A 12,540-nucleotide genomic window follows, 5' to 3' on the forward strand; every position below is an offset into this window, starting at 1 on the left:
TGTCCCAGGCTTACAGTATATAGCAATGGTGACAATGATTAAGTGTGGTTTGCATTACCACACTGGAACCTCATGGTGTATGTAGACGCACACAAGTCTTGGTTATTTTATTATAAGAACAAATAAAAGTTACATTTTAAAGTGATACACTCACAACTTTTCCTTCAACCAAACCCCCCCCCCCCCTTCATATATACTTTCATAAAATGTACAAATAAATAAATAAAAATAAATAAAATACCAAAACGATCCACAAAGTTTGATACCCAATTTCTCCCGAGTATGCCAATACCCCTATGTGATGGTAACCTGCTGTATGGGCGCACGCCAGGGCATTGATGGGAAGCTGCGCCTTTCAAAGCAGATTATGCATTGTCACTTTTTATTGGCTATACAATCTTTATTTTTTTGGCAATTTGGACTTATAACGGCTTATTTTTTGCAACATGAGATGCACTTTAAGAATACTTCATTTTAGTGGGTCTGTAGCTTATTGATGAGATTTTATTAACTCTTGAATGTATAGAGGAAAAGAAAATTGTAAATTTCCTTCTTTTTGTATCTTTTGGGGGTGGTACACCATACTCTATAAATACTATAATATCTTTATTCTATAGATCACTACTGTTACGGTGATACCTCATTTATATAGTTTTTTATATATTTTTACAATTTTACTGGATAAAAACTAATATAAAGAAAATCTCATTTGTTTTTGTATCGCCAACTTTAATAATTTTTGGTTGACAGAGCTTATTAGGGCTTATTTTTTATGTGTTGAGTTGTCCTTTTCATTGGTGCCATTTTGGCGCGCATAATTTTTTTGTTCACTTTTTGGAACAATTTTTGTTAAAGGTTTTTATGAAATATTTACATTTTTGGCAAGTTTTTCGGGTTTTGTTTTTACGACGTTCACCAAGCAGGTCCAATAATGTTTCTGAGTTATTGTACAGATTGTTACGGACGCGACGATACCAAATATGTGGGCGTTTTTTTGTGATTTAGTGTTTTTTTTTTACTTTATTAGACATGTACATACAAGATAGGGTCTGGAGGTTTGTTCTTAAGTTGAATTTGTATGTAAGTCGAAACTGTATATTTTATAATTAAAGTTCTAGACAAATTTTTTTCTTTTGTCCCTGTGACAATTGCAGTTTCAAAATTTTTGCTGTAATTGGACCAAAGATTATCAATAAAGCTTCATTACAGACACCTTACAGCTGATTATTGCAGTCTGGGACTATAGTAATAGCATCCAGAGAGCTTCACCAGAGGTCACAGTGGGCAGAGGGGTACGTCTTTAACTATGGGTTGTCTGTAAGTCGGGTGTCCTTAAGTAGGGGACCACCTGTATAGGGAATGTTTGTGTTCAGGGGACTTTTATTTTATTTAATTAATTATTTTTATTAGAAAAACTTTATTAAGTGTTTTTAACATAAATTTTTAACTTTTTAACAGGTTGGCTTGAAAAAGCGATGCTCTGATTGCTTGTTCAAGCCTTCATTCATATAACACACTGAGCATGCTGATAGGAGGCAGGACTCGGCTCCGGGAAGAAGATCAGGAAGCCCCAGGGCACTGGCAGACCCCGGGGCTCTGACCGCGGCGCTTACTGGGGGGTGGGTCCAATTCACGTGAAATAACCGTACACGCCACAGCGTGTAAGGGGTTAACACCCGCGATCTGAGAAATCTCCAATTGCGGGTGTTAGAGGCGGGTGTCGGCTATAATATACAGCCGACGCCCACAGCTTCTGGCACGGACTTCGTTTAGGAGCTGGCGCCAGAAACTTGACATAATAGTACTGCAAAATGCGGGAACGCACCTCCCTACATGCAGTAATATTACGTCAAATGTCTGGAAGGGGTTTAAATTACACCTGAAGCAGTGACAAGTTCTTTTATAGACTCAAGGAGGGAGATTTATCATAGCACCAGCGTATGCTAGCCACGCCATTGCATTTTCGCAGCACTATACATCAAGAGGCTTCAGCCTTCAGTATCGGTCAGGTTCCTGCGCAACGCTTATTTCTACGCCAGGCCCATGTCAAAAGTCACCAGCTGCAGCGAGTGCCTAGCCGTGGGGAGAGCAACTCCCCTCGGCTGGCCGCGCCCCCCCTCCCTTCACTCCCCACTGGCGTGAAAGTGGCGGAGAGGGCTATATAATCTTAAGTGCTAGCAATAAGCTAGCATTTGCAATAATTTCATGGCATCTACGCCACTGATGTGGTGCAGAAGCCCTGATAAATATGCCCCCAGGTATTCATGTCTGTGGATTGATGCTCTCCGATGATGTCACGGAGAACGATGATCCCCTGCCTGGATGGCGGAGCCCACGCACCAATAGTGGGGCATTACCAGAGCCCCTCTGTGCTTAAGCTTCACACGCTGTTATACTCCAGGAGTGCCAAGAGGGCAGGGGAGAGCGGAGACAGTGTAACATCCTGGGAAGCTACAGCACAAAGGGGCTCTGGTAATGCCCCGCTATTAGCTCTGATAACACCTTTCAAAGCACTTCAGGCTCATTAGCAATATTTTAGTTGATTTTAGAAGAAAGGAGATCTTATGATATAAGAATATTATCAGTCACAGTGTCTGGATCTGGAGTAAATGCCCCTGGTTTATCATGCTTGATTTTGATGGTAGAGTTCTAAAACTTTACGGCCTGTGTGTGTATATATATTTACATATATATTTACTACATATCTATTACCTCCAAGACCACAGTTGGGTCAAATCGAGGCATGTAGTGAGCAAATACTGATGAACCTTGTATCCAGGGGCAAAAAATATAACTCCATGCAGACTTTACCCAACCCGGGTCTGATATATTCCAAATCATGTCTGAAGGGGTTAAATCCAGCCAGTACCTGTAGAAAATATAAAAGCATAAAACCATTTGTGAAATTCTCTTTATAGTTTAATGTTTTTTAGTTAATACTGGCATCAAAGACGTTAACATTTTATGGGTAATGCTATAATATTTCTCTTTGAGGCCACAATATGAGGCTACTAGGAGGAAAATATAATCATGGGTATGAAAATCCATAATATTTGTCAGGTCAGCTCCAGGTGTATATGTGGGCTGGAGGCTTAACAGCTCTATTGCTGTAGTGCAACTATTGCAATAAATCATAAACTCAACCCATAGTTACTTACTTTCCAGGTATAGTCAGACCAAGCCCATGACTGCAGTGACTGTGTTCTGCCATTTTTGGAAAACCTGTAGTCCCGCTAGTGAAGTAAATAGCCATTGGGTCTGTACTCCTTGTCCTAACACATGTGTGGTTGTCATCAGCTGTCCTAGAATAAAGGTATATGTACTATTATTACATATCATGATCACTGACTGTATCATCACATTATGATGGGACATACGTATACAGCTCCTGAAAGCTCAGCCATCCTTCTCTCGTTCCAGTCACAGTCATTTTGGTTTTCAGTAATGGAGCCTGGTTGGAGATGGAGTCTATAGCGGGGGACAGTTCTTGGCTAGTGATGATGCACTTTGCTTCTGATTTTTGTAGCCTGTATAGAATATCCTTTGCAGTAAGTTGTGTTGTCCCAGGAATTATAACTAAACCTGTGAAGTAAATGTTGGAAATGTTGAATTGATCTGGTTGGATAGAAACCCACTTAACTTTTCACACCTTGCATCCATAAATGTATTAACTTAAAAGGGTTGGTCGCTTATAAAAAAATGTAACGAAAAGTTATGCAGTAGCTTCCAGTGACGTTCCATGTCCTGCTGGCTTCTGGCGGTTGGAGGGAACTGTGCAGTCGTTACTTTCTGCATGTCCCCTCCGTGATTACCACTCCTATATCAGTCATTGGAAGTCATTCTTGGCAAGCCCCTACAACCAATGATAGTTATAATGGAGGGGTGTGCAAACAGTAACAAGTGCACAACCACTGCCAGAAGCCAGCAGGACATGGGACGTCCTAAGTCCTGCTACCGTGTGGTCACATAACTTGTGGATACCAAGTAACTTTACCAGGGTAAGTGGCAACTCTTTTTTCAGGTTAACAATATCACATCAGCGGTGTCCCACTAAAGACCTTCCTGACTGAGTTGATACAGCACAATGAAAAGGGTGTTGGACAATTTTATTTTATTTCACAGAAATACATGGAAAAACATTCACTATGTGGCCCAGTTACCAAGTCATGTGGCTGTTGGTTTACATTTGCATTATTTTACCAGTTCCCTTTATGTCTACTTACCTGCTCTAATACATGCTATATTGATCAACCACCACTCAGGTATCCGAGGAAGAATCACAATAACTCTGTCTCCTGGTTTCAGATCACAAGAATCAGAGAGAACATTCGCCACTTTCCGGGAGTGAAATCCCAACTCATCAAAGCTCCATTTCACCTCCTTCCCTTCCCCATTTATCCACCACAGAGCAGGGTTGGGTTTCTTATTATTATCCTGGGGAAACACCATCAATGTTATTATCTCATTTTATATATATATATATATATATATATATATATATATATATATATATATCATTATATATATCATCATTATACACTCACCGGCCACTTTATTAGGTACACCTGTCCAACTGCTCGTTAACACTTAATTTTTAATCAGCCAATCACATGGCGGCAACTCAGGGCATTTAGGCATGTAGACATGGTCAAGACAATCTCCTGCAGTTCAAACCGAGCATCAGTATGGGGAAGAAAGGTGATTTGAGTGCCTTTGAACGTGGCATGGTTGTTGGTGCCAGAAGGGCTGGTCTGAGTATTTCAGAAACTGCTGATCTACTGGGATTTTCACGCACAACCATCTCTAGGGTTTACAGAGAATGGTCCGAAAAAGAAAAAACATCCAGTGAGCGGCAGTTCTGTGGGCGGAAATGCCTTGTTGATGCCAGAGGTCAGAGGAGAATGGGCAGACTGGTTCGAGATGATAGAAAGGCAACAGTGACTCAATTGGCCACCCGTTACAACCAAGGTAGGCAGAAAAGCATCTCTGAACGCACAGTACGTCGAACTTTGAGGCAGATGGGCTACAGCAACAGAAGACCACACCGGGTGCCACTCCTTTCAGCTAAGAACAGGAAACTGAGGCTACAATTTGCACAAGCTCATCGAAATTGGAAAGTAGAAGATTGGAAAAACGTTGCCTGGTCTGATGAGTCTCGATTTCTGCTGCGACATTCGGATGGTAGGGTCAGAATTTGGTGTCAACAACATGAAAGCATGGATCCATCCTGCCCTGTATCAACGGTTCAGGCTGGTGGTGGTGGTGTCATGGTGTGGGGAATATTTTCTTGGCGCTCTTTAGGCCCCTTGGTACCAATTGAGCATCGTTGCAACGCCACAGCCTACCTGAGTATTGTTGCTGACCATGTCCATCCCTTTATGACCACAATGTACCCAACATCTGATGGCTACTTTCAGCAGGATAATGCGCCATGTCATAAAGCTGGAATCATCTCAGACTGGTTTCTTGAACATGACAATGAGTTCACTGTACTCAAATGGCCTCCACAGTCACCAGATCTCAATTCAATAGAGCATCTTTGGGATGTGGTGGAACGGGAGATTCGCATCATGGATGTGCAGCCGACAAATCTGCGGCAACTGTGTGATGTCATCATGTCAATATGGACCAAAATCTCTGAGGAATGCTTCCAGCATCTTGTTGAATCTATGCCACGAAGAATTGGGGCAGTTCTGAAGGCAAAAGGGGGTCCAACCCGTTACTAGCATGGTGTACCTAATAAAGTGGCCGGTGAGTGTATATATCATTATATCAAACAGTCTGGTTACAGATTATTACCTTTTCAGCTGCCCTCCACTTGTCTAAAACTTCACTTGCAAAATTAAAGTATTCTGGCAAATCCAGTCTGTAATTTCTCCTAATATCTTCATAATCTGAGAAGTTCTGTGGGGTGTAGAGCCTTTGTTCATTGTGGATGAATCTGGTGCAGACCCTTGGGGTAATATGGGTAGTAAAGTGTTTGACTTTAAGAAGAAATGTCATGGTCCCTGTGAAAGAAGAATTTAGATTTTGCAATAGATAGGATAAAGGAGAAGACAATTTCTGCGTGTTCTATTTTGTTAAAAGTAGCATATCATTAAGGATGTCGGTAAAAAAAATGCCCTGCAAGCCTGTACCACACATTCTTACCAAGGATATGTCATTTTGTTTTTTGTGATATCAGTAAAGTTAATTCAAACTGCTCCGGCGTCCAACATGCTGGGGCACTCAGACTGCCAACCCGGAAGACGGGAGCAGGCTCCAGCCACCGGAATCCAGCTGCCTAAGATAACAGGCTCGGCGGCAGCAGAGGTGAGAGCCGACTCTGACTCCCTGGTACACACCGCAGTTCAGGCAGTGGCTGCTCCCTCCCAGTGTGGAGAAACCAAGCCTGCTATTATACTTGTATCTCCGCAGCAGTGCCCGGCTATATGCAGCCCACACCTCAAGAGGTGACACAGAAAATGGACGCTTCCCGGCACCCATTCTCACTGCCCCCCCCCCCCCCGACAATGGGCCTCTCCTGGGCTTCCACGTCCTCAACCAGGGCCTCACAACCAGAAACATGCTCGGACACATGAGCCCACCATCTTTCCACAGCCTGAGAACATGCATAGTAACATGCACTCCCCTGTTCTGTGGCACTCACAGGGGGAGGAATCCACCCATAGACATCATATGCAGAATTCATAAATAAAAAAATTAAAGAGGCCATCATGTCCACCGCCAGAGAGACGATAAACATAGTCTACCAGGGAACGCATCTGCAGCTGCTTCCAGACTCTACTTAAACGCAAGGCTCTCAAACCCTTCCTTGGAGAATTAAGACAGCGGAATATCCCATACTCCTGGGGCTTCCCGTTCTGTCTTCATATCCCACACGCAGATAGAAGATACACGCTGTGACATCCAGTTGAAGTCCAAGAAATATTGGCTGCTTTGGGCTTCATGCCTCCAGTGATCACCCACTGTCCGAGACTTCCGGTTCCCGTGGGTCCTCGAATGGCCCCTCCACTGCCGGCTAGGCCACAGAAACGTCTGAGCCAAAGAGGTTGAGGTGGACGAGTGGCCTCCCCACAACCACTGAGAACCCCACATCATTAGAAAAACCAGGGACCTGGACTATTATACCTTGGCTGTTGCAAGTTGCAATGTATGCTGCAAGTATACATTGTTTGGGTTCCATGATTAGATGTGTTACAGTTAGAGATGAGCGAGCATTAAAATGCTCGGGTGCTCGTTATTCGAGACAAACTTTTCCCGATGCTAGAGTGCTCGTCTCGAATAACGAGCCCCATTGAAGTCAATGGGAGACTCGAGCTTTTTTCAAGGGGACCAAGGCTCTGCACAGGGAAGCTTGGCCAAACACCTGGGAACCTCAGAAAAGGATGGAAACACCACGGAAATGGACAGGAAACAGCAGGGGCAGCATGCATGGATGCCTCTGAGGCTGCTTAGTCGCACCATTATGCCAAAATTATGGGATACAGCATGGCGATGACAGAGTGAGACCGAATGAGGCTAGATAGCATCTAAAACATCCAGTAATTGACCCTGACACTATAGAAGACGGCATACAGAGGCAGCGGCAGCAGCGGCAGGGTAGAGAGTGGCATGGTGACATACCCTAAATGGACTCAGGCTTCAAACCAATTAAAAAAATTCCTTTTGGCGAGGATAACGTGTAGCACTGTATGTATCAGTATTTTGCCTGGTTAACGCGGCAGAGAGGAACCAAAGGGGGTGAGCAAGAAGCGCTGAAATGATTTCCTATGTGAAAAAAAAGGTTGACGGTATATTTAGTCGATAACACAGCATGGTGGCGACATAGTGACCAAGTTTCATAACGTATCTGGTGAAACACCCGAAAAATGAGCCTGACACAGCTTGTTTGATAAGGGGACGACATCTGGAGGCAACCATGGAGACGACTTCCATGATTAAGAGCGACAGTATGAGGCATCCACATTGCGCTGCTATTATTGAAACTTCAGGTCTCCAGCATGGCGGCGACAGATGGGCCGAGTTCCATTATGTATCTGGTGAAACACCAGAAAATTCTGCCTGACACAGCTCGTTTGATAAGGGGACGATGTATGGAGGCAGTAAAGTAGTAGTAGATTAAAGTTGCTGCAGTTAAAACTATGTTAGTTGGATCTTGGGAAGGAGCTGGCGGCCCGCTGCCAGGCGAGCTTTCTCCTGTCCAAGCCCCTGCCTCTCGGCTCCTCCCCACCAAAAATGGGCCTGGGGGCCAGAAGCGTTTACTTTGAAAAAATTATAATTTTCAAAGCAGGCGGGGGCTACAAACAGCACTTCTAAGAACCTTTTCTAAGTGTAGTACTGTTCTTATAGGTAATTGGCTTGGTTATGGCGGTTATTCAGGTTGAGCTTCTTTCACCTGGTGGAGAATGGAAATCCTGAGAAATCCAGGTTTTATTCATCTTGATAAGCGTCAGCCTGCCAGCGCTGTCAGTCGACAGGCATGTACGCTTACCGGAGATGGTGCCACCAGCTGCACTGAAAACCCGCTCAGACAACATGCTAGCGGCAGGGCAGGCAAGAACCTCCAAGGCGTACAGCACCAGTTCGTGCCACATGACCAGCTTTGAAACACAGTAGTTGTAGGGAGCTGTGTGATCATTTAGGACGATGGTATGGTCAGCTACGTACTCCCTCACCATCTTTCTGTAAAGATCAGCCGTACTCTGCTGAGACTGGGGACAGGTGACAGTGTCTTGCTGGGGTGACATAAAACTGGCAAAGGCCTTGTAAAGCGTACCCCTGCCAGTGCTGGACAAGCTGCCTGCTCGCCTACTCTCCCTCGCTACTTGTCCCGCAGAAGTATGCCCTCTGCCGCTAGCGCTGTCAGAAGGGAAATACTGTTTCAGCTTGTGCACCAGGGCCTGCTGGTATTCATGCATTCTCACACTTTCCTTTCCTCTCCAGGGATGAGAGTGGAAAGATTTTGCTTGTACCGTGGGTCCAGTAATCAGTGCTGGAATAAATTCTTTGAACGTGAGGGTCACGGGATAGGCAGCCTAGCATGAAATCTGCCATATGCGCCAGAGTCCCAATGTGCAAGAATTCACTCCCCTCACTGGCCTTACTGTCCATTTCCTCCTCCTCCAACTCCTCTTCTCCTGCCCATACACGCTGAACAGTGAAGGACTGAGCAATGGTCCCCTCTTCTGTCTCGCCAACATTCTCCTCCTCTTCCTTCTCATCCTCCTCCACCTCCTCCGATATGAGCTGAGAAACAGACCTAAGGGTGCTTTGGCTATCAACAAGGGAATCTTCTTCCCCCGTCTCTTGTGACGAGCGCAAAGCTTCCGACTTCATGCTGACCAGAGAGTTTTTCAACAGGCCAAGCAGCGGGATGGTGAGGCTGATGATGGCGGCAATGACCAGTGACCATCTGTGTTGACTCCTCAAAGTTACTCAGCACCTGACAGATATCAGACATCCACGTCCACTCCTCATTGTAGACTTGAGGAAGCTGACTGACCTGACTACCAGTTCTGGTGGAAGTTGACATCTGGCAGTCTGCAGTCTGCGCTGCTGGTAAACTCTGGATAACATGGTTAATGTTGAATTCCACCTCGTGGGCACGTCGCACAACAGTCGGTGAGCGGGCAGTTGGAGGCGGCGCTTTGCTGCCCTGAGAGTGGCAGCATCTGTGCTGGACTTTCTGAAATGCGCACAGATGCGGCGCACCTTCGTGAGCAAATCAGACAGATTGGGGTATGTCTTGAGGAACCGCTGAACTATGAGATTTAACACATGGGCCAGGCATGGCACATGTGTCAGTCTGCCGAGTTGCAGAGCCGCCACCAGGTTACGGCCGTTGTCACACACAACCATGCCTGGCTTCAGGTTCAGCGGTGCCAGCCACAGATCAGTCTGTGCCGTGATGCCCTGTAATAGCTCTTGGGCGGTGTGCCTTTTATCGCCTAGGCTCAGCAGTTTGAGCACCGCCTGCTGTCGCTTAGCGGCGGCACTGCTGCTGTGCCTAGAGCTACCGACTGATGGCGCCATGCCCAGCATCTCCAGGCTGAGTAATTTGGAGATGTGGACGTTGAAGGCTTGGGCGTGTGGGTGGGTTGCACTGTATTTCCTCTTGCGCTCCAGCATCTGGGGTATAGACTGAACGCTACGCATGGAGACATTGGTGGATGCTGTGGAGGATCGTGGAGGCGAAGGTGTGGTTTTCGCACGGGAGGTGTTTGGGCCGGGGTCCTGGGCAGGGGGCTGACTAGCAGAGGCAGCAGATGACACAGGGGAAGGAGCAGTGGTGTGCCCGGCCGGAGGTGAACGGCCTTGGTTCCATTGAGTGGGGTGTTTAGCATTCATATGCCTGCGCATACTGGTGGTGGTTAAGCTGGTAGTGGTGGAACCCCTGCTGATCCTGGTGTGGCACAGGTTGCACACCACAGTCCGTCGGTCATCCGGTGTTTATTTAAAGAACCTCCAGACTTCCAAAAATCTAGCCCTTGCCACGGGAGCTTCACTACGTGAAACATTTGGCGCTGATGCACCTGCTCTGGCCCTGCCTCTCCGTCTGGCCCCACCACTGCCTCTTCCAACCTGTTCTCGTCGAGGACTCGTTTCCATCTCAGAAGCACTGTGTTCACCCGGCCTATCAACCCAGCTTGGGTCTGTCACCTCATCATCCTCCAATCCCTCAGTCTGCTCCCCCCTCGGGCTTCCTGCCCTGACAACAACTTCACCACTGTCTGACAACCGTGTCTCCTCATCGTCCGACACCTCTTTACACACTTCTTCCACTACGTCAATAATGTCATCATCACCCACAGACTGTGACCGGTGGAAAACCTGGGCATCGGGAAAGAGCTCAGCAGCAACCGGACAAGTGGTTTGTGACTCTGGGAAGGGTCCAGAAAACAGTTCCTCAGAGTATGCCGGTTGAAATGCCAAATTTTCCTGGGAGGGGGCAGACTGGGGGGAGGGAGGCTAAGGTGGAGGAGCTGGAGGAGTGCTGATTTCGGTGACATGGGTGGACTGCGTGGAAGACTGACTGGTGGACAAATGGCTAGAAGCATTGTCCGCAATCCACGACATCCCCTGTTCGCACTGTTGTGACCTCAACAGTGCTCAACCACGAGTCCCAGTAACTTGAGACATGAACCTAGGGAGTATAGCTCTGTGGCGTTCCCCTGCTCCCTCATCAGCAGGTGGTGTCTCAGCCCGACCAGGACCACGGCATCTGACTCCTGCAGCTGGATTTTGTGCTGTGCCTGTGATGACTTTCAGTTTTGAAAAAAAAAAATAGGCAGACTGTCCCTAATTCAATCAAACCCCTAATACATTGTCCCACTTAGGTGTTTCAGATGGATATGTGTGTCACTAAGAGATAAATAGAATGTTCGCAAGTCTCCCTGCAAATTCGTCACAATATGGTACTAGCTGCACTACTAGTGCCAGCAAGGCCAGCCACAAGCAAAGAAAAAAAAATAAAATATATAACGCTATTGTAGCCCTAAGAAAGCCGGTTGGGTTCTTGTGTGGCTAGTTTCTAACCTACACTGACAGCACACAACTGGATTTTGTGGTGTGCCTGTGACTTAAAGTTTTGAAAAAAATAGAACGTTCGCAAGTCTCCCTGCATATTCGTCACAATATGGTACTAGCTGCACTACTAGTGCACTACTAAGCCCAGCCACAATCAAAGAAAAAAAAAATTGTAGCCCTAACAAGGGCTGTTGGGTTCTTGTAGACTCACTCCTGCCTAACACTATTCTAATAGAACACCCTAACGCTTTCCCTGACCAGCAGCAGCTCTCTCCCTAGCGGCATCCAGACAGAGAATGATCCGAGCAGCGCGGGCAGGGACTAGTCTATTCCAGGGTCACCTGATCAGGCCAGCCAACCACTGCTATCAACGTGTAAGGGTACCACGTCATGCTGGGTGGAGTGCAGAGTCTCCTGGCTTGTGATTGGCTCTGTTTCTGGCCACCAAAAATCAAAACGGCGGGAGATGCCATTTTCTCGAGCTGGCGAAATATTCGTCTGAGCAACGAGCAGTTTCGAGTACGCTAATGCTCAAACGAGCATCAAGCTCGGACGAGTGTGTTCATGACCCAGGGGGTAGATTTTTGTTCCTAAAAATTAACATGAGAGGAGCTGTTTTCACCATTGAATGCATATTTCCCCAACTCTAATCAGGTCTCTTTTGGCGTCTCAGTCCTTCATATGTTGGCAGACTTGGCAGATGGCTTGGACATTATCCTGGGTGGCAATTTCAGTATGGGGATGGATGTAGATCTGGACAATACTACGGGTAGATCTTCTGTCTCCTTTGCCAAATGCCGAAGGTTGAAGACTGAACTTCGAGCTCTTCGCCTGGTAGAAATGTGGCGCATGTTACAGTGAGTACAGCTATCACTCTTTAGCACACAACATATAACATAGACTTGACTACATATTTCTTTCACACAGGCTACTTGACATTTTGCCTAGATGCTCCATTGACACTTTTTTATGGTCGGACCATGCACCTGTCTTCGGCTCACTGAACGGGAC

General features: G+C 46.3%; 1 protein-coding gene across 2 annotated transcripts in view; it reads right to left on the reverse strand.

The window, feature by feature from the left end:
* Positions 1-12,540, reverse strand: part of LOC140075054 (acyl-coenzyme A synthetase ACSM3, mitochondrial-like) — a 41,013-nt gene that overhangs the window by 21,816 nt on the left and 6,657 nt on the right. For both annotated transcript variants that reach the window (XR_011849333.1, XM_072120528.1), the window contains exons 2-6: positions 5,800-6,008; positions 4,224-4,434; positions 3,378-3,582; positions 3,159-3,302; positions 2,713-2,869 (exon numbers count right to left, since the gene is read on the reverse strand). Coding sequence is in view for 1 of the 2 variants with exons in the window: in XM_072120528.1 (XP_071976629.1) it covers positions 2,713-2,869; positions 3,159-3,302; positions 3,378-3,582; positions 4,224-4,434; positions 5,800-6,003 (921 nt within the window). In the remaining variant the exon portion in view is untranslated. The remainder of the gene's footprint in view (positions 1-2,712; positions 2,870-3,158; positions 3,303-3,377; positions 3,583-4,223; positions 4,435-5,799; positions 6,009-12,540) is intronic.

The sequence above is a fragment of the Engystomops pustulosus genome, chromosome 8, assembly GCF_040894005.1.
Source record: "Engystomops pustulosus chromosome 8, aEngPut4.maternal, whole genome shotgun sequence".
Taxonomy (NCBI): domain Eukaryota; kingdom Metazoa; phylum Chordata; class Amphibia; order Anura; family Leptodactylidae; genus Engystomops; species Engystomops pustulosus.